This window comes from Ranitomeya imitator, chromosome 1 (assembly GCF_032444005.1).
Source record: "Ranitomeya imitator isolate aRanImi1 chromosome 1, aRanImi1.pri, whole genome shotgun sequence".
Classification (NCBI taxonomy): Eukaryota; Metazoa; Chordata; class Amphibia; order Anura; family Dendrobatidae; genus Ranitomeya; species Ranitomeya imitator.
The window spans coordinates 558,997,649-559,020,120 of record NC_091282.1 but is presented as its reverse complement, the minus strand read 5'-3'; the positions used below and the strand labels follow the sequence as shown (position 1 = coordinate 559,020,120).

The following is a 22,472-nucleotide window of genomic DNA, read 5'->3' as shown; positions in this document are numbered from 1 at the left end:
TATTTTTCTTCCTTTACACGTCGGATCAGAGGCTTATATAGAGCATTATAGAATGCTGTATATAAGCCCTGAAAGGGAGTGTCCATTACTCGTATCGGCCAAACCTGGTGACAGGTTCCCTTTAAGTATTAATGAGACATATTAATGTTTTCTCAGAATATCCTAATATTTCCAAAGATTTGCTTTTTAATCATGGCTCCAAAATCACACATCTAAATCCAATAATCAGAAGAACCAAAATCCCTTTTTTGTTTCAGACAAACACAGAGAATAAGTAGACATACAAATTGTGCAAATTATCAGATTTATTAAAATACCTTTTCAAAAAGAATGTTAAACAAGGACAGATTTAGGCACGTCATGTGATATACAGGTGCAGAAAGACACAAAAATTGTACACAGATTTATCAGAACAGGCTTCTACACAGTAACCCAGCCATAGCATCTTAGAGTACTGTTACAGACAATATAGAGGAATACATGAGCAACAAAAGTATCTAGGTAGCAGATTAATATTGATTAATTTTTGTAGTGTGATTTTGTAATGGAGAGGGGGTTACTCTATATCATACATTTATGGCACAACAAAGACGGGCTCAATCCCACCCCTGGAAACTGCACCTTGAGAACTGAATGCCATCATGCTCCACTGTCAGTGAAAAGTTGGCAGCACATGTGCGGCTCTCCATTCATCTGTATGGGATTTTTGAATACCGAAAAACCTGGCGGAGCCCTGTTATTGAGATCCTGTGCAACAAATGGTTAAAATTCATTACCAATCTTATGGAGCCTTATTCCATGTTCTCTTACAGACAGTGATAGCGATTAGTGATGAGCGAATATACTCGTTACTCGAGATTTCCCGAGCACGCTCGGGTGTCCTCCGAGTATTTTTTAGTGCTTGGAGATTTAGTTTTCCTCATCGCAGCTGAATGATTTACATCTGTTAGCCAGCATAAGAACATGTGGGGGTTGCCTGGTTTCTAGGGAATCCCCATATGTAATCAATCTGGCTAACAGATGTAAATCATTCAGCTGCAGCGCAGAAAACTGAGGGTATATGCACACGCTGCGGATTTTGCTGCGGATCCGCAGCGTTTCCGCAGCTGCGGGTCCACAGCGGTTTCCCATGAGTTTACAGTATAATGTAAACCTATAGGAAACGAAATCCGCAGTGCACATGCTGCGGAAAAAAAAGCGCGGAAACGCAGTGGTTTACAATCCGCAGCATGACAATTCTTTCTGCGGATTCCACAGCAGTTTTACACCTGCTCCAATAGACAGGTATAAAACCGCAGCGGAATCCGCAGTAGAAACCGCGATAAATCCACAGTAAAAACCGCCGCGGTTTTGCACTGCGGATTTATCAAATCCGCTGCGGAAAATTCCACAGAGGATCTTTCTACGTGTGCACATACCCTAAATCTCCGAGCACTAAAAAATACTTGGAGGTTACCCGAGAGTGCTCGGGAAATCTCGAGTAACGAGTATATTCGCTCATCACTAATAGCGATATACTAAAGTTAGAAATCAATGGCATCACTAAGATAATATAATTTGACTGTTGCAATAAGATATATTGGATTGATTTGCATATTTACAAAAAGTAATGTTAAAATGTAACTAATGAGTTATTATTTACAGTATAAGACATCAACACATCAAAGCACCTCTTCTAATATGTTGTTCAAAATATAACAGTAAGGTGTATATTTTCCATCCATATTTTTTCAGAAAATTAGAATAGCTCCCAGGAGAGTAAGGAAAGAAACATAATGAATCATTTTTTTCTCACACAGAACAGTAGCGATAACACAACTATAGGGGTTAGTAGTTAACCTGGAGTGATTAGGTGCAAGTACAGCTAACGGTATGTTCACAATGCCTCTTTTTCAGAGCAGAGCCGCTCCAAAAACTGTCATTTTGCTTATAAAAACACTAGCATTGAATTCATTTCTTAAGGGATTCTGTAACGGACGTCCCAAAAAATGCTGGCACAAAAAATTTAGTTCTCGAAATTACAAAAAAAACCATCACTCTTGAGGAGAACAAATGATAAGAAAATGCTAAAGCAAAGTAGCCATTCCTTAAAGGGGTTGTCAGCTCCACATCGATATGTCTGCAGTCATTCGATGTGACTGCAGACTTATGAGTCCCCCAAGCGCACACACTGTGAACCAACAACTGAGGGTATGTATTCATACTTCAGGCCAGAAGGTTGTGGCCTCACTCCCGTACAATTATATGGAGCGAGGCTGCATCCTGTAGTCGGCCACGCACACTGCACGGCCGCATCACAAGAAGAGGCGCAGCCTCACTCAATACAAGTGTATGGAGCGAGGCCACACGCACTGGTTGTGAGTATGTTCTGTTGTGCTCAAAAGTTTACATACCCTGGCAGAATTTTTGCTTTCTTGGCTTTTTTCCAGAAAATATATATGATAACACTAAAACTTTTTCTCCACTCATGGTTAGTGGTTGGGTTAAGCCATTTATGGTCAAACTACTGTGTTTTCTCTTTTTAAATCATAATGACAACCCAAAATATCCAAATGACCCTGATCCAAAGTTCACATACCCCATTTTTAATACCGTGTATTGCCCCCTCTAACATCAATGACAGCTTGAAGTCTTTTGTGGTAGTTGTGGATGAGGTTGTTTATTTTCTCAGATGGTAATTCTGCCCACTCTTCTTGGCAAAAAGCCTTCCAGCTCCTGTAAATTCTTGGGCTGTCTAGCATGAACTGTGCTCTTGAGATCTCCCCAGAGTGGCTCAATGATATTGAGGTCAGGAGACTGAGATGGCCACTCCAGAACCATCACTTTATTCTGCTGTAGCCAATGACAGGTTGATTAAGCCTTGTGTTTTGGATCGTTGTCATGTTGCAACGTCCAAGTACGTAGTTTCCTGTGCTTTTGTAGCTCACACATTCCCAAAACATCAGCGATCCACCTCTGTGCTTTACAGTAGGAATGGTGTTCCTTTCATCATAGGCCTTGTTGACCTCTCTCCAAATATAACATTTATGGTTGTGGCCAAATAGTTCAATTTTGGTCTCATCACTCCAAATTAGCTTGTTCCAGAAGTTTTGAGGCTTGCCTCTGTGCTGTTTTGCGTATCGTAGGCGAGATACTTTGTGGCATTTGAGCAGTAATGGCTTTCTTCTGGTGACTTGACCATGCAGCCCATTTTTCTTCAAGTACCTCCCTATTATGCATCTTAAAACAGCCACATCGCTAGTTTTCAGAGAGTCCTGTATTTCAGCTGACGTTATTTGTGGGTTTTTCTTTACATCCAAAACAATTTTCCCGGCAGTTGTGACACCTAACCGTGGTTTTGTTTTTACAGAGCACTGATTTTCCATTTGCTAATCACAATTTGAATGCTGATGACTGACATTATCAATTACTTGGATATCTTTTTTATATCCCTTTCCTGTTTTATACAGTTGATCTACCTTTTCCCATAGATCTGTTGACAATTCTTTTGCTTTCCCCATGACTCACAGTCCAGAAACATCAGTGGCTGGATGAAAGATGCAAGAGTCTGTCTGGATATCAGACAGACACTGATTACAAGCAAACAGGTCACAGGTGAGGATGTTACCTTTAGTAGCCATTCAGAACCATTTGTGTCAACTTCAGGCCAAAATCACCAGGGTATGTGAACTTTTGATCACAGTCATTTGTATGCTTTGGGTTGTCATACAGAGTTACTGCAAATTTGGACTGGACAACCTCCCACTTGAAAAAAGGAAGCTTTTGACTTCACTCAGTCTGAACATTCCCTAAATTTATTTATGAAAAAATCTTTCAAAGGAAAGTTCTGGTTTTCCCTGTTTTCTAACAACACAGAGCCATCCAACCCTGACAGAAATATCATGGAACAAAGACTGGCTGCTTTGGACAAAGTTTGTATTTACAGACTTTTTAATGAAGCTGCAAAGCAGCTAGTTCCTAATAACCAGTTTGTTTTAGAGCAGAAGAGAAGGAAAGGAAGCCTGGTAGGATTTAAACTGTATGTTTTTCTGTCTCTTACTATCATAGCAATCATGTTTTAAAGACTCTTTTCAGCTAAATGTATTTTTTTTAAGTGGTTGTCGCATCACTGATATTGGTGACACATACACTGCTCAAAAAATAAAGGGAACACTTAAACAACACAATGTGACTCCAAGTCAATAACACTTCTGTGAAATCAATCTGTCCAGTTATGAAGCAACACTGATTGTGAATCAACTTATCCTGCTTTTGTTCAAATGGAACAGACAACAGATACAAATTATAGGCACTTAGCAAGATAACCCCTATAAAGGAGTGGCCACAGACCATTTCTCTGTTCTCATCTTTTTGGCTGTTGTTGTTTTGGTCACTTTTGTATTCTGTCATTGCTCTCATCCCTAGAGATACTGGACAGTAACATGAGGCAGTCTTTACAACCCACAGAAGTTGCTCAGGTAGTGTAGCTCATCCAGGATGGCACATCAATGCAAGCTGTGGCAACAAGGGTAACTGTCTGTCAGCACAGTGTCCAGAGCATAGAGCAGACATCAGATGTGGAGGGACGGTAGGAGCACAACAACACAGCAGAAGAACTGCTACCTCTTCCTTTGTGCAAGGAGGAACAGGAGTAGCAGTGGCAGTGCCCTGCAAATGACCTCGAACAGGCCACTAACATCCGTGTGTCAAAAACAGACTCAATGAGGGTGGTATGAGGGCCCAACATCCACAAGTGGGTATTGTGCTTACAGCCCAACACCGTGCAGGGCGACTGGCATTTGCCAGAGAACACCAAGATTGGCAGATTTGATACTGGCACCCAGTGCTCTTCACGGATGAGAACAGTTTCACACTGAGCAGATGTGAAGATGAATCAGCCTGTAATTTGATTTTCCACTTTGATTTTGAGTATCATTCCAAATCCAGAGCTCCATGAGATATTAATTTTGATTTACATTGATCATTTTTATGTTTTATTGTGCTCAACACATTCCACTATGTAATGAATATTGATTTGAAACTGGAATATTTCTTTCAGTGATATCTAGGATATCTAGGATTTTTTTTTAGCAGTGTATATGTGTGGTTCCATACTGTTCCAGAGATATGTACTTTTTAAATTTGATATTAGTTTTTATGGTCTTTCCATGGTGGCGTGTCTTTCGGTTGCTTTGCATTATTGCCCTATGAGCCACACCCCCTTTGTAAAGATCTTAAAGGGAATCTGTCAGTAGATTCAACACTCCTAACCCATCTATAGAGACATGCATGTCATAAGAAGCTGATACCTTGAGGTGGGCTATTTGATTTCTTATTCAAGAGAAATCCACATTTTTCTGAAGTAAATGAGCTGTTCAGATCTATGGGCCGGACATAAATCTACCAGATTTATCTGCCTCCAGAGCTTATTTTAAATTAAAGAGGACATTACCAGTGTGACATGTAATGACTGACAAACTGGTCTCCTGATCTACATTTTGCATCCGCTCTGCTGTACTATGTTAGTTCTGATCTCACTGCAGAGCTGTGTGTGATTGTGAGAGCAGAGTGTCAGTTATTACATGTCTCACACTGGTAACTCTCCCTTTCATTTATCATAATCTCTGGATTCTCCTGCAGCCCATAGTCCTGAACAACTCATTTACATGTAAGAAAAACGTGGATTTCTGTAGATCGCAGAAATCAAGGTATCATGTTATTCTGCTTCCTATGACCTACATGCCCATATAGATGGATTAGGAGGGTTAATCCTACTGACAGATTCCCTTTAAATATTTGGACTAACTAAAAAGGCTCATATTTCTGGAACCATATGATGAAAGGTAAAAACAAAATATGGAATATTCAGGGAAGCAGCTGGATTAAAATATGAGCAAAAACTGTCAATGTTTGACCTGATGGCAGTTCCTTTCTATTTCTGATAGTAACTGATTTAGCTATTCTATATGTATAAAATTAAATGTATTCTTTATTAGCAATTCAGTCTACTTTTGTCAACAGAAAGATCAATTTTTTCTTTTAAAGAACTATTAGTATATTTATACAAAATGCATGTTTTGTAAGGCTTATCTCTAGTGATGAGCGAATATACTCGTTACTCGAGATTTCCTGAGTACGCTCTGGTGTCCTCCGAGTATTTTTTAGTGCTCGGAGATTTAGTTTTTATTGCCACAGCTGAATGATTTGCATCTGTTAGCCAGCATAAGTACATGTGGGGGTTGCCTGGTTGCCAGGGAATCCCCACATGTAATCAAGCTGGCTAACAGATGTAAATCATTCAGCTGAGGTGAGGAAAACTAAATCTCCGAGCACGTACAAATACTCGGAAGACACCCGAGCGTGCTCGAGAAATCTCGAGTAACGAGTATATTCGCTCATCACTACTTATCTCCAAATTTCCAACATGCTAGGACCTGAGATGCTAGCAATATTTTGATGAGAAATGGTTGTTAAATATCACTGCATCTAAGCAACTTTTACATAAAAAAATACCTGATTTATTAAATGTGTTTACATGTTCATAATCCATCTATGTGTAAAGCGTAAGTAAGGGACACTTCTGCAGACATTGAAGGAATTTCAAGAAATAGGGCATAATATATCAGTTTATAAGGAGACAATTGGTAGTTATGGTATTGCAAAATACCGCATAAAGTATCATGGTCAGATGAAGATCTCTCGAACCTTCCAAAGGGATGAAATTAAGGTAGTTTCCAACTGGTCCGAAATTTTTTTTCTTTAAAAATTACAAATTAAATTATCCTTAACAGCTGCAAAAACATATTTACATATTGGCATTTCCCAATTCAATTCAACTGCCTTTAAAATGTTGTACTTATAATGCCAGTGTTGGATGCCCTCTAGTGGCTGTTTCTGACATTGCGTCTTTGTTCGTGTTCATCAGCCTCTTCCTTTGTCATAATCATTCACCATCCTTTTGATATGAAACAGTTTGTTTCTAAGTTGTTTGGTTTCAATCTTCTTTGTTTGGTAATCGGGAGTCTTAAAAAAAAAGCAAAAAGAAATTAACTGCAGTCTAAATTCATGGGAAAACACAATGCATTTAAATGTGATTTTTTTTATGTGTCCTAGCAAAGGTTTTAAAAGCAGGTAAGCAGTAGAGATGAGCAAATCTTTTGCAAATTTAGAATCTTCTATTATTTTTTTTTTTAATTTGATTTAGCCTCCAATCGCAAGAACTCCAACTGCCTTGAAAACATGTGTATAACGCTCTGAAGTATCCTAGGACTGTATCCAATCCCTGGTCAAAATGACTGTTATTGTGAATTGTTAAGCAAGTTGAATGTGAAATGATATCTAAAAAGCCTCAAGTTAAAGGTGACACATTTGCATTTTAAAAAGTTACAAACAGGAAATTGGGTAATTGCAATAGTTTGGCCACCCTTGGAGATTTGTGACCTCAGATAACTGTGACCAAGGTTTCCGATGTTACTTAGCCTGTTAGGGTTATGGCTTGTTCACTATCATCACTAGGAAAGGCCAGGTAATGTAATTTTCTCAGCTTTATAAAATACCAGCCTCCTCTAATCTTGTGACAAAAAAAAACAGCAGCCATTGGTTCTTCTAAACAGCGCTGGCACTCTGAAAATGAAAATGGTGGCGAACCACAAAGCAGGAGATGGCTATAAGAAGATCGCAAAACGTTTTCAAGTTGCCCTTCCCGCAGTTTGAAATGTAATTAACGAATGGTATTTAAAGGGAACCTGTCACCCCGCTTTTTCAGATTGAGCTATAAATACTGTTAAATAGGGCCTGCGCTGTGTGTTACTATAGTGTATGTAGTGTACCCTGATTCCCCATGTATGCTGAGAAATACATTATCAAAGTCGCCGTTTTCGCCTGTCAATCAGGCTGGTCTGGTCAGGTGGGCGTGTTCACAGCGCTCTTTTCTTCCCCAGCTTTCCGTTGGTGGCGTAGTGGTGTGCGCATGTTCAAGGTCCGAATTCCCTGCGCCCACATGAAGACACAGCGAGCGATCTGCGCTGTCATCCCTTTCATCGGTGGGGGCGGCCATCTTCCTGGGGCCGCGCGTGCGCAGATGGAGTGCTCTGCTGCACGGGGCTTCAGGAAAATGGCCGCGGGATGCCGCGCGTGCGCACAAGAGATCGCGGCGGCCATTTTCCCAAAGCCGAGATGCAAACTACTGTTCAGAGACACCTGCAGAAATATGGCATGTACGACCAGACTGGGGCTGAAACTCAGCCCTGGCATTTTTAAGAACACAGGACCAGTTTTTGTAACTCTTGTAATCTTGCTCTCTAGATAGTCTAACTACAGGTCAGCACTCAGCAGCATACAATGAGAACGGTGTTTGCGGCTGACCTGCATAGCTAACAGCCGCTGAATCATGGCCAGTTTAGATGAGCCAATAATCGTGAAATGTTTGTAAGAGCACGTCATCCTGATTATTAGCTAATTTAAACAGGTTAGTAAACACCTGATGTAAGAGCAAAATCATTATTCATTCCGTGCAACAATTTTTAGCTGGCTTAAATATCATGGTTCTTGGTAGCACATTGCTCCTGGGAAAACAGGACATTCTACATGCACAGAACATATTAACAATCACTGTGTGCACAGAGAAGTGCGGTCCTCCTGTGTGAATAGGCCGTACGCTGACTGATGTGTGTATAGCCGATCAGTGCTCACGTACATGTTATAATTCTCATGTACATGTTCTATCTGTGGTTTTCATTATTTCATTTCCATTATTGTCTATGCTGTGCTGTTCAGATGCCCGTGGTTTTTTTTTGAAGACTAAACAAATCACAGAGACACTTTAGTTTTTTATCAGCGTCAGACAAAATCGCCTATACAGACAATCCCGGACAACACACAGATACCACCAGTGCACAATCCGAGGGCTGTCTGTGACTAACATTGTAATATATAAGAGAAGCTTTGAAATTTATTTTTTCCTACGTGAAAATCACTAATGAAATACTGATGGTAAAAACTGAAACACTGATTAAACTTGGACCATTTTTGAGTATGGGAAAAATCATTAACATCTGAATGAGGACCAAGTGCGGGGATTGAGATGTAAGCTAACAGCCCCACAATGGAGAAGAAAAATTAAAAAAAAAAGGATGTTTTAATTAGATCTTCAACCTCTTTATCATGATGTGGCCAGTCTAGGATGTAAAAATGGGGAAACATCCTCTTTAAAGGGGCTGTCCATGTTTTTCAGTTGCTCTTTGCGACTTTGTGACTACAGTCTTGTGAAACCTCACATCGCACACAGCATGCTATCAGGATCCTTCAGTGCCAGCGGAGAGACCAAGCGGTCATGTAACTACAATTGTGCGATATGCACACTCCCTGCCACATTCTAGAAATGTGCAACACACTTGTATTGAGCGACACCGTGCACGTCTGGTCGGAATGTGGTGGGAAATACACATATCACACACTTGTGGTCACCTCAGTACTTGGTCTTGCCACCATCACTGTAGAATCCAAACACTTCGCAATGTGAGGCTTCACAAGTCTGCAGTTACATAGAGAGACTGCAGGCTTTCGTGAAAAACCTGGACAACCCCTTTTACAGTCTGGATAAATCCAGCTAAAGAGGACAAGGCACTAAGCTCCGGGCCCCTGTCAAGCACCTCTCCACCCATTACTTCATAGAGCACCTCTTATCATGCTCACCACCCCTTCCCCTGCCTGCTGTTTAGGGCTGCCACCCTTCACAAAAATACTAAAAATTAGCCAAGTTTATGTGGATTAAAAAAGGTGAGGTTTTTATGGTTTCACATGATACCTGATTCACCACCAATGATATCGCTGTGTTCACACTGACGTTGTGTAATCAGTTGTTCTGCTCCATCACTGGAGCATAATAACTTAACTAGCAGCAGTGCTGGACCCCTTACATATCAAACACTAGTGGGGCATGTTGTACTCTACAGTAGCAGGATCTGTTTGGTTTTCGTCATAGCGGCTTATATTTTAGTGGACAAAATGGTGAAGAATGCTGCATTATTCTGTCCTGCATTTTTGGTCAAGTCTGTGACAACATCTCAGTTTGCTGGTGTCACAATATCTCATTGTCATGCACATTTCCACACTAGCTTAAAGGGAACCTGGCAAATGATACATTCTGTCCGGGTATCGTGCAGCATACTGTATATCAGGCATTGGCTGTAAGATTTCAGCCTCGTACGTTTGACTCTGCGGCGCTGTGATGTTTCAGAGAAAAGCATACTTTAAAGTCCGCCAGAGACAATACTGCACGGGAGACTAGTCGGACAGGCGGGTCCCCGCTGGCTTCTCTATCCACTTCCCTGGAGTGAAAGGTCTCTATGTGTATGTATTGGTGACATCCCTGTCTGTCAATGGCAGCCGGCGGAGTGGAACAGCCAGGGACCTGCCTGTCCTTCAAGTCTGCCGTGTGACTTTTAATGTACGTTTCGCTCTGAAACACCACAGCGTTTCAGAGCTAAACATACCTGACCGAGATCATACAGCCAGTACCTCATACATGCTGCCCACAGTTCATGGTTCAAGTTCAGTATGAAAGGAGCAGTGGCCTCTGTGATTGGGCGAACACCTAGGAATATAGTATAGTAAATAGTAAGGATATGTGTATATGGAGAAGCCAGTAGTGAGGAGAGAAAAATCTATATATAGATTTTTGTGCAGAAAATAAGTATTTGTTACACTGCTAGTTTTGCTAGTTTTCCCACTTACAAAGAATTGAGAGGTCTGTAATTTTTATCATATATACACTTCAACTGTGAGAGACAGAATCTAAACCAGAAAATCACATTATATGATTTTTAAATAATTAAATAGCATTTTATTGCATGAAATAAGTATTTGATCACCTACCAACCAGCAGGAATTCTGGCTCTCACAGACCTGTTAGTCTTTCTTTAAGAAGCTTATTACCTGTATTAACTGCACCTGTTTGAACTTGCTACCTGTATAAAATATACCTGTCCACCAGGGCCGGACTGGCCATTTGGCAATTCTGGAAATGCCAGAAGGGCCTGTCTGGTAGTGGGCTGCTTTGTCTGCCACACTTTTATCAGAATCTGCATCTTCAATACGGCCATACTGTTAACAGTTGATGGCTCCGTCACAAAGTTGGTGGCTCCGTCACTTACTCCAGCAGGCTCCAGGGTCCCTTCTGTCTGCTACCTGCCAGAGGCCAGCACTAACAGAGGAGGTCAGTGGTGCAATGATGTCACTGCATCACGCCGCCAGCATTCACTGTGAGAACGAATACAAGAAGAGTCAGATGCTACGGAGGATGAGGTGTTTGGATTAGGTGAGTGTAGTGATTTGCTTTTTCATTTTTGGGGCTTGTGAGGGACTATCACACTATATAGCGTGCTGTGAGTCGGACCATCATAGTATATAAGGGACTGTGGGGTGGACCACCATAGTATATAGTGTACTATTGGGGGGACCATCAAACTGCATAGGGGCATTTGGGAGGACCATCATATTATATGGGGGTACCATTATACTACATAGGAGCTGTGAGGTGTGCCATCACAATATATAAAGAGCTGTGGGGTGTACTATCATCCTATATGGGGGGTTGTTGGGGGGACTACCATACTATATAGGGAGCTGTTGGAGGCACCATCATACCATAAGAGGGACTGTGAGATGGACCATCATACTATATAGGGGGCTGTTATGTGGACCATCATCTACTGTATCTAATATATAATTGCCTAGAATACTACTTCCTGCAATTTGTGCCAACTTCCGTGGCTTTGTCCGGAGCTAATGTCCGGAGCTAATGTCCGGAGCTAATGTCCGGAGATTAATTGCCTAGAATACTACTTCCTGCAATTTGTGCCAACTTCCGTGGCTTTGTCCGGAGCTAATGTCCGGAGCTAATGTCCGGAGCTAATGTGCGGAGATAATGTCCGGAGCTAATGTCCGGAGCTAATGTCCGGAGCTAATGTCCGGAGATAAGTGACGTCAACAGTGTCCAGTGTCTGATTGGTTGCCGCCTGCTGCGAGCGACCAATCAGAAACGTGCCGTACTGTGACACACTCCGCCCGCCATTTTGGTGTGATTTTTGAATTTTTACCTCACAGCAAGTTTCTACTGCGTGGAGGCGGGCCCAGTGACGTTGCTCTTCAAGCTCCTGCCGAATTTCGTCAAAAAAATGATAATACCATTTACCAAAACTATATATATTTAGTTGTGAAGTGCTTCAGTGACATTTTCACACCAATTTTGAACTTTTGTTTGGTGTTTTCTCCATATACTGCCTATTATTCACTGACTGTTATACTGAGAGACTGCCGTTTATTAACCTCTTCTTTGCCACATTGGGTATATTGCTCTATTATTTGCCACATAAGGACATTGTCCATTATTGCCCAGCAATTTCTCTGCAATATAAACTGCCTATTTATTAATATCTGCATTCCTGCAAAGAACTATTGCCTATTATTAACTGGCTATTTTCCTACTACCTGACACTGCCTCTTATTAACCTGTTGTTTGCCACCACCACGCTTAAAGCTGTTTAGCTTAGCCAACATGAGCTCTAATAGTAAGGATACTAATGACACAGAGCCCAAAGCTGCTGATGGCGCACGTAAGATTAGGTCTGATAGAAAGTATACTAATAATGCAGAGCAAAAAGACGCCGATGCCGCACGTAAGCGCAAACAGCGTGCTAACAACAGTACAGAGGATAGATGCAAGCGCATGGACACTGTTAAGTATACTAATGACACAGAGTCCAAAGCTTATGATGGCGCACATAAGATCAGGTCTGATAGAAAGTATACTAATAATGCAGAGCAAAAAGACGCCGATGCCGCACGTAAGCGCAAACAGCGTGCTAACAAGAGTACAGAGGATAGATGCAAGCGCATGGACACTGTTAAGTATACTAATGACACAGAGTCCAAAGCTTATGATGGCGCACGTAAGATCAGGTCTGATATAAAGTATGGTAATGATGCAGAGCGAAAAGCCGCCGATGCCGGACGTAAGCGCAAACAGCGTGTTAACAAGAGTACAGAGGATAGATGCAAGTGCCTGGATACTGTTAAGTATACTAATGACACAGAGCCCAAAGCTGCTGATGGCGCACGTAAGATCAGGTCTGATATAAAGTATGGTAATGATGCAGAGCGAAAAGCCGTCGATGCCGCACGTAAGCGCAAACAGCGTGTTAACAAGAGTACAGAGGATAGATGCAAGCGCCTGGATACTGTTAAGTATACTAATGACACAGAGTCCAAAGCTGCTGATGGCGCACGTAAGATCAGGTCTGATATAAAGTATGGTAATGATGCAGAGCGAAAAGCCGCCGATGCCGCACGTAAGCGCAAACAGCGTGCTAACAAGAGTACAGAGGAGAAGTTGTCGTCTGATGTCTTTCATCCCTCCCCTCATAAGCATGTTCATGGATCCTGTGTAACTGTACCTTAAATAACAAGAATTGTCAAGAGCTGGTGAGTGCAGCCATTTTTTGTTCTTTCTTACTATTATTTATTAATTGTATTATTCTTACATTTGAATAAATAAAGTATATATGGATTCTAGACTCCCGATTCTTTAGAATCGGGCTGCCATCTAGTATATATATAATCGTCTAAGGTCCATTTCCGTCTGTTTGTCTGTAACGGAAATCCCGCATCGCTGATTGGTCGCGCTAGCCGCCCGCGGCCAATCAGCGACAGGCGCAGTTACAGTGTGATGTAGGCGGCAGCGGTGTTAAAATCCCGTGCCAATATCGCTGATTGGTCGTGGCCAGCTGGCGTGACCAATCAGCGATTCAGGATTTCTGTTAGAGACAGACAAACAAACAGCCTGTAACGGAAATCCTGCATCGCTGATTAGTCGGGCCCGGCCTGCCGTGACCAATCAGCGACAGGCTTTTCAATTGCATGAATAGTAAAAGGATATAATGTTAAAAATAATAAAAAATAAATTAAAAATCGTGCTATTCTCACCTTCCGGCGCCCCCCAAAGCCTTCCCCATCCTTGCGATGCTCTCGGCAGCTCTGTTCCCAGTAATGCTTTGCGAAATGACCCCAGATTATGTAGGATCACGCGAGACCACTAAGTCATCACAGGTTATTGCCGCAAAGCATCAATGGGAATGGACCTGGCGAAAGCATCACTAACTCCTGGGCTGGATCCGGGGGCCGCCGGAAGGTGAGTATATAACTATTTTTTATTTTATTTTTTTTTATCAGGGATATGGTGCCCACACTGCTATATACTACATGGGCTATGTTATATACTACGTGGCTGCTATATACTACGTGGCTGTGCTATATACTACGTGCACAGTGCTATATACTACGTGGATTGTGCTATATACTATGTAGACTGTGCAATATACTACATGGGCTGTGTTATATACTATGTGGATTGTGCTATATACTATGTGGACTGTGCTATATAGTACGTGGACTTTGATATATACTACATGGGCTGTGTTATATACTATGTGGCTGCTACATACTACGTGGCTGTGCTATACACTACATGGGCTGTGCCTGTGCTATATACTATGTGGCTGTGCTATATACTACATGGACTTTACTATGTACTACAGTTAGGTCCATATATATTTGGACATAGACGACATTTTTCTAATTTTGGTTATAGACATTACCACAATGAATTTTAAACAAAATGATTCAGATGCAGTTGAAATTCAGACTTTTAGCTTTCATTTGAGGGTATCCACATTAAAATTGGTTGAAGGGTTTAGGAGTTTCAGCTCCTTAACATGTGCCACCCTGTTTTTAAAGGGACCAAAAGTAATTGGACAATTGATTCCAAGGCTATTTCATGGACAGGTGTGGGCAATCCCTTCGTTATGTCATTCTCAATTAAGCAGATAAAAGGCCTGGAGTTGATTTGAGGTGTGGTGCTTGCATTTGGAAGGTTTTGCTGTGAAGTAAACATGTGGTCAAAGGAGCTCTCCATGCAGGTGAAACAAGCCATCCTTAAGCTGCGAAAGCAGAAAAAAACCATCCGAGAAATTGCTACAATATTAGGAGTGGCAAAATCTACAGTTTGGTACATCCTGAGAAAGAAAGAAAGCACTGGTGAACTCATCAATGCAAAAAGACCTGGGCGCTCACGGAAGACAACAGTGGTGGATGATTGCAGAATAATCTCCATGGTGAAGAGAAACCCCGTCACAACAGCCAACCAAGTGAACAACACTCTCCAGGAGGTAGGCGTATCAAAATTCAAATCTATCATAAAGAGAAGACTGCATGAAAGTAAATACAGAGGGTTCACTGCATGGTGCAAGCCACTCATAAGCATCAAGAATAAAAAGGCTAGACTGGACTTTGCTAAAAAACATCTAAAAAAGCCAGCACAGTTCTGGAAGAACATTCTTTGGACAGATGAAACCAAGATCAACCTCTACCAGAATGATGGAAAGAGAAAAGTATGGCGAAGGCGTGGTACAGCTCATGATCCAAAGCATACCACATCATCTGTAAAACACGGCGGAGGCAGTGTGATGGCTTGGGCATGCATGGCTGCCAGTGGCACTGGGTCACTAGTGTTTATTGATGATGTGACACAGGACAGAAGCAGTCGAATGAATTCTGAGGTATTCAGAGACATACTGTGTGCTCAGATCCAGCCAAATGCAGCCAAACTGATTGGTCGTCATTTCATACTACAGATGGACAATGACCCAAAACATAAAGCCAAAGCAACCCAGGAGTTTATTACAGCAAAGAAGTGGAATATTCTTGAATGGCCAAGTCAGTCACCTGATCTCCACCCAACTGAGCATGCATTTCACTTGTTAAAGACTAAACTTCAGACAGAAAGGCCCACAAACAAACAGCAACTGAAAACCACCGCAGTGAAGGCCTGGCAGAGTATCAAAAAGGAGGAAACACAGCGTCTGGTGATGTCCATGAGTTCAAGACTTCAGGCAGTCATTGCCAACAAAGGGTTTTCAACCAAGTACTAAAACTGAACATTTTATTTACAATTATTGAATCTGTCCAAATACTTTTGGTCCCTTTAAAAACAGGGTGGCATATGTTAAGGAGCTGAAACTCCTAAACCCTTCATCCAATTTTAATGTGGATACCCTCAAATGAAAGCTGAAAGTCTGAGCTTCAACTGCATCTGAATTGTTTTGTTTAAAATTCATTGTGGTAATGCCTATAACCAAAATGAGAAAAATGTTGTCTCTGTCCAAATATATATGGACCTAACTGTACGTGGATTGGGCTATATACTACCTGGGCTGTGTTATATACTACATGGACTTTACTATATACTACATGGGCTGTGTTATATACTACGAGGACTGTACTATATACTATGTGGATTGTGCTATATACTACGTGGACTGTGCTATATACTACATGGGCTGTGTTATATACTATGTGGATTATGCTATATACTACGTGGACTGTGCTATATACTACATGGACTGTGCTATATACTACATGGACTGCTATATACTACATGGGCTGTGTTTATATACTATGTGACTGCTATACACTACGTGGCTGTGCTATACACTATGTGGGCTGTGCCTGTGCTATATACTACGTGGCTGTGCTATATACTACATGGACTGTACTATATACTACGTGGATTGTGCTATATACTACATGGGCTGTGTTATATACTATGTGGACTGTACTATATACTACGTGGGCTGTGTTATATACTACGAGGACTGTACTATATACTACTTGGATTGTGCTATATACTATGTGGAATGTGCTATATACTACGTGGCTGTGTTATATACTACGTGGACTGTACTATATACTATGTTGACTGTACTATATACTACGTGGATTGTGCTATATACTACGTGGACTGTACTATAAACTACGTGGGCTGTGGCTATATGCTACGTGGCTGTGCTATATACTGCGTGGGCTGTTATATGCTACATGGCTGTGCTATATACTACGTGGGCTGTTATATGCTATGTGGCTGTGCTATATGCTATGTGGCTGTGTTATGTGCTACGTGGCTGTGCTATATACAATGTGGCTGTGTTATATACTACATGGCTGTGCTATATGCTATAAGGGCTGTGTTATATGCTACGTGGCTGTGTTATATACTACATGGCTGTGCTATATACTACGTGGGCTGTTATATGCTACGTGGCTGTGCTATATGCTATGTGGCTGTGTTATATACTACGTGGCTGTGCTATATGCTACGTGGGCTGTGTTATATGCTACGTGGCTGTGCTATATGCTACATGGGCTGTGCTATATGCTACTTTGGCTGTTATATGCTACTTTTACATTTACTGAACAAGTTCTGTCATACATATTCTAAAATACCTGATGCGTTAGAGTCGGGCCACCATCTAGTGCTATATAAGGTGCTCTGGGGGGCCATCACACATAATTGGGGTTCTTCATAGTATATGGAGGATCTTTCATACTTTGTGGGGTGGCTGTGGTGGACATTATACTGTCTGGAGGTCTATGGGGTACAGTATACTAGGTTGAGAGCTGTGGTGACTATCATACTGTATGGGATGGTTATGGGGGTCACCATACTGTACGGGAGGTTTTGCTGGACATCACACTTTCTGTGGGGGTCTGTGGTGCCTCTCATACTGTATATTGTGCGCTGTGGTGGATACCATTCTGTATGTGAGGCTGTGGTGACAATCTTATTGTGTGTGGGTTGCTATGGGGCATTATACTTTGTTTCAGGTTTGTGGGGTCATCATACTATGTGGGGGGCATAATACTCTACCGGGTCATGAAAGGGGTATCAAAATGAGTGAAACCACTTAGAGGCTTCAGTAGGGGCAAAATAACTAAGTGCTGCAAAACATTTCGTTCTCTGTTTCTTAAAATGTTTGGAGATATGCTCTTCTTTGACTGTGGCGTGATAGGAATTTTTCTATGGGGCGCCTGTTATTTCTATGTATGCCCCTGCTCAGCAGCCTTATTACAGTAAAGAGGAACTGAGGATCATTATTATAAGGAGGCACCATGGGGGGATTGTTATTACTTTAAGAGAAGCAAGGAGTCATTATTCTTATTATTAATATAAGAAAGGACAAGAACTGTTTGTTATCATTATAAGGGGGTACAGGGTCATTATTATGAGGTCAAGGAGAGCATTATTAACCTCTTAATCCCATATGACGTACTACCCCATCGAGGTGACCTGGGACTTAATTGCCAGTGACGGGATAGTACGTCATTTGCGATCGGCCGCGCTCACGGAGGGAGAGCGGACGATCGTGGCCGGGTGTCAGCTGACTATCGCAGCTGACATCCAGAAATATGTGCCAGGAGCGGTCATAGACCGCTCCAGGCACATTAACCCCCGGCACACTGCGATCAAACATGATTGCAGTGTTCCGGCGGCATAGGGAAGCATCGCGCAGGGAGAGGGCTCCCTGCGTGCTTCCCTGAGACCCTCGGAGCAACACGATGTGATCGCGTTGCTCCGAGGGTCTCCTACCTCCTTCTCCCTGCAGGCCCCGGATCCAAAATGGCCGCGGGGCTGCTTCCGGGTCCTGCAGGGAGGTGGCTTGCAAGCACCTGCTCAGAGCAAGCGCTTGCAAGCGTCCCTGCACTGCCTGCTAATCTGACACAGTGCACTGCAAAGTGTCAGATCAGCGATCTGTCACTATACAGTGATGCCCCACCTGGGGCAATGTTATAAAGTAAAAAAAAATATTCACATATGTAAAAAAAAATTAAAAAATTATTTTTTCTATAAAATAGTTTTTATCGTATAAAAGCGGCAAAACATAAAAAAATTATATAAATGAGATATCGCTGTAATCATACTATCCTGAAGAATAAAACTGCTTTATCAATTTTACCAAACGTGGAATAGTATAAATGCCCCCCCAAAAGAAATTCATGAATAGCTGTTTTTTGGTCATTCTGCCTACAATAAATCGGAATAAAAAGCTATCAAAAAATGTCACATGCACGAACATGGTACTAATAACAACGACAACTCGTCCCACAAAAAACAAGACCTCACATGACTCTGTGGACCAAAATATGGAAAAATTATAACTCTCAAAATGTGGAGACGCAAAAACTATTTTTTGCAATAAAAAGCGTCTTTTAGTGTGACAGCTGCCAATCACAAAAATCTGCTAAAAAACCCACTATAAAAGTAAATCAAACTCCTCTTCATCACCCCCTTAGTTAGGGAAAAATAATAAAATTAAAAAATGTATTTATTTCCATTTTCCCATTAGTGTTAGGGTTGGGGCTAGGGTTGGGGCTAGGGTTGGGGCTAGGGTTAGGGTTAGGGTTGGAGCTAGGGTTAGGGTTGGGGCTAGGGTTAGGGTTGGGGCAAAGGTTAGGTTTGGGGCTAGGGTTAGGGTTGGGGTTAGGGCGACAGTTAGGGTTGGGGCTAAAGTTAGGGTTAGGGTTGGGGCTAAAGTTAGGGTTGGGGCTAAAGTTAGGGTTAGGGTTTGGATTACATATACGGTTGGGATTAGGGTTAGGGGTGTGTCAGGGTTAGGGGTGTGGTTAGAGTTATGGGTAGAGTTGGGATTAGGGTTAGGGGTGTGTTTGGGTTAGGGTTTCATTTGGAATTGGGGGCTTCCACTGTTTAGGCACATCAAGGGATCGCCAAACACGACATGGCGTCCGATCTCAATTCCAGCCAATTCTGGGTTGAAAAAGTAAAACAGTGCTCCTTCCCTTCCGGGCTCTCCCGTGTGCCCAAACAGGGACAGCATACTCAGGACAAATTGGACAACAACTGGGAAAATAAAAATTTGGGGGGCTAAAAAAACATTTTTGTGGGAAAAAATTATTTTTTATTTTCACGGCTCTGCGTTATGAACTGTAGTGAAACACTTGGGGGTTCAAAGATAGTAACATAGTAACATAGTAACATAGTTAGTAAGGCCGAAAAAAGACATTTGTCCATCCAGTTCAGCCTATATTCCATCATAATAAATACCCAGATCTACGTCCTTCTACAGAACCTAATAATTGTATGATACAATATTGTTCTGCTCCAGGAAGACATCCAGGCCTCTCTTGAACCCCTCGACTGAGTTCGCCATCACCACCTCCTCAGGCAAGCAATTCCAGATTCTCACTGCCCTAACAGTAAAGAATCCTCTTCTATGTTGGTGGAAAAACCTTCTCTCCTCCAGACGCAAAGAATGCCCCCTTGTGCCCGTCACCTTCCTTGGTATAAACAGATCCTCAGCGAGATATTTGTATTGTCCCCTTATATACTTATACATGGTTATTAGATCGCCCCTCAGTCGTCTTTTTTCTAGACTAAATAATCCTAATTTCGCTAATCTATCTGGGTATTGTAGTTCTCCCATCCCCTTTATTAATTTTGTTGCCCTCCTTTGTACTCTCTCTAGTTCCATTATATCCTTCCTGAGCACCGGTGCCCAAAACTGGACACAGTACTCCATGTGCGGTCTAACTAGGGATTTGTACAGAGGCAGTATAATGCTCTCATCATGTGTATCCAGACCTCTTTTAATGCACCCCATGATCCTGTTTGCCTTGGCAGCTGCTGCCTGGCACTGGCTGCTCCAGGTAAGTTTATCATTAACTAGGATCCCCAAGTCCTTCTCCCTGTCAGATTTACCCAGTGGTTTCCCGTTCAGTGTGTAATGGTGATATTGATTCCCTCTTCCCATGTGTATAACCTTACATTTATCATTGTTAAACCTCATCTGCCACCTTTCAGCCCAAGTTTCCAACTTATCCAGATCCATCTGTAGCAGAATACTATCTTCTCTTGTATTAACTGCTTTACATAGTTTTGTATCATCTGCAAATATCGATATTTTACTGTGTAAACCTTCTACCAGATCATTAATGAATATGTTGAAGAGAACAGGTCCCAATACTGACCCCTGCGGTACCCCACTGGTCACAGCGACCCAGTTAGAGACTATACCATTTATAACCACCCTCTGCTTTCTATCACTAAGCCAGTTACTAACCCATTTACACACATTTTCCCCCAGACCAAGCATTCTCATTTTGTGTACCAACCTCTTGTGCGGCACGGTATCAAACGCTTTGGAAAAATCGAGATATACCACGTCCAATGACTCACCGTGGTCCAGTCTATAGCTTACCTCTTCATAAAAACTGATTAGATTGGTTTGACAGGAGCGATTTCTCATAAACCCATGCTGATATGGAGTTAAACAGTTATTCTCATTGAGATAATCCAGAATAACATCCCTCAGAAACCCTTCAAATATTTTACCAACAATAGAGGTTAGACTTACTGGCCTATAATTTCCAGGTTCACTTTTAGAGCCCTTTTTGAATATTGGCACCACATTTGCTATGCGCCAGTCCTGCGGAACAGACCCTGTCGCTATAGAGTCACTAAAAATAAGAAATAATGGTTTATCTATTACATTACTTAGTTCTCTTAGTACTCGTGGGTGTATGCCATCCGGACCCGGAGATTTATCTATTTTAATCTTATTTAGCCGGTTTCGCACCTCTTCTTGGGTTAGATTGGTGACCCTTAATATAGGGTTTTCATTGTTTCTTGGGATTTCACCTAGCATTTCATTTTCCACCGTGAATACCGTGGAGAAGAAGGTGTTTAATATGTTAGCTTTTTCCTCGTCATCTACAACCATTCTTTCCTCACTATTTTTTAAGGGGCCTACATTTTCAGTTTTTATTCTTTTACTATTGATATAGTTGAAGAACAGTTTGGGATTAGTTTTACTCTCCTTAGCAATGTGCTTCTCTGTTTCCTTTTTGGCAGCTTTAATTAGTTTTTTAGATAAAGTATTTTTCTCCCTATAGTTTTTTAGAGCTTCAATGGTGCCATCCTGCTTTAGTAGTGCAAATGCTTTCTTTTTACTGTTAATTGCCTGTCTTACTTCTTTGTTTAGCCACATTGGGTTTTTCCTATTTCTAGTCCTTTTATTCCCACAAGGTATAAACCGCTTACACTGCCTATTTAGGATGTTCTTAAACATTTCCCATTTATTATCTGTATTCTCATTTCTGAGGATATTGTCCCAGTCTACCAGATTAAGGGCATCTCTAAGCAGTTCAAACTTTGCCTTCCTAAAGTTCAATGTTTTTGTGACTCCCTGACAAGTCCCCCTAGTGAAAGACAGGTGAAACTGCACAATATTGTGGTCGCTATTTCCTAAATGCCCAACCACCTGCAGATTTGTTATTCTGTCAGGTCTATTAGATAGTATTAGGTCTAAAAGTGCTGCTCCTCTGGTTGGATTCTGCACCAATTGTGAAAGATAATTTTTCTTGGTTATTAGCAGAAACCTGTTGCCTTTATGGGTTTCACAGGTTTCTGTTTCCCAGTTAATGTCCGGGTAGTTAAAGTCCCCCATAACCAGGACCTCATTATGGGTTGCAGCTTCATCTATCTGCTTTAGAAGTAGACTTTCCATGCTTTCTGTTATATTTGGGGGTTTGTAACAGACCCCAATGAGAATTTTGTTACCATTTTTCCCTCCATGAATTTCAAC

At 41.7% G+C, this 22,472-nt stretch overlaps 1 protein-coding gene across 1 annotated transcript in view; it reads right to left on the bottom strand.

Moving 5' to 3' along the window:
* Positions 1 to 287: 287 nt before the first annotated feature.
* Positions 288 to 22,472, bottom strand: part of LOC138679142 (occludin-like) — a 163,117-nt gene continuing 140,932 nt past the window's right edge. Inside the window, exon 8 of the mRNA XM_069767777.1 lies at positions 288 to 7,002. Coding sequence (XP_069623878.1) covers positions 6,901 to 7,002 — 102 coding nt within the window. The 3' untranslated portion in view covers positions 288 to 6,900. The remainder of the gene's footprint in view (positions 7,003 to 22,472) is intronic.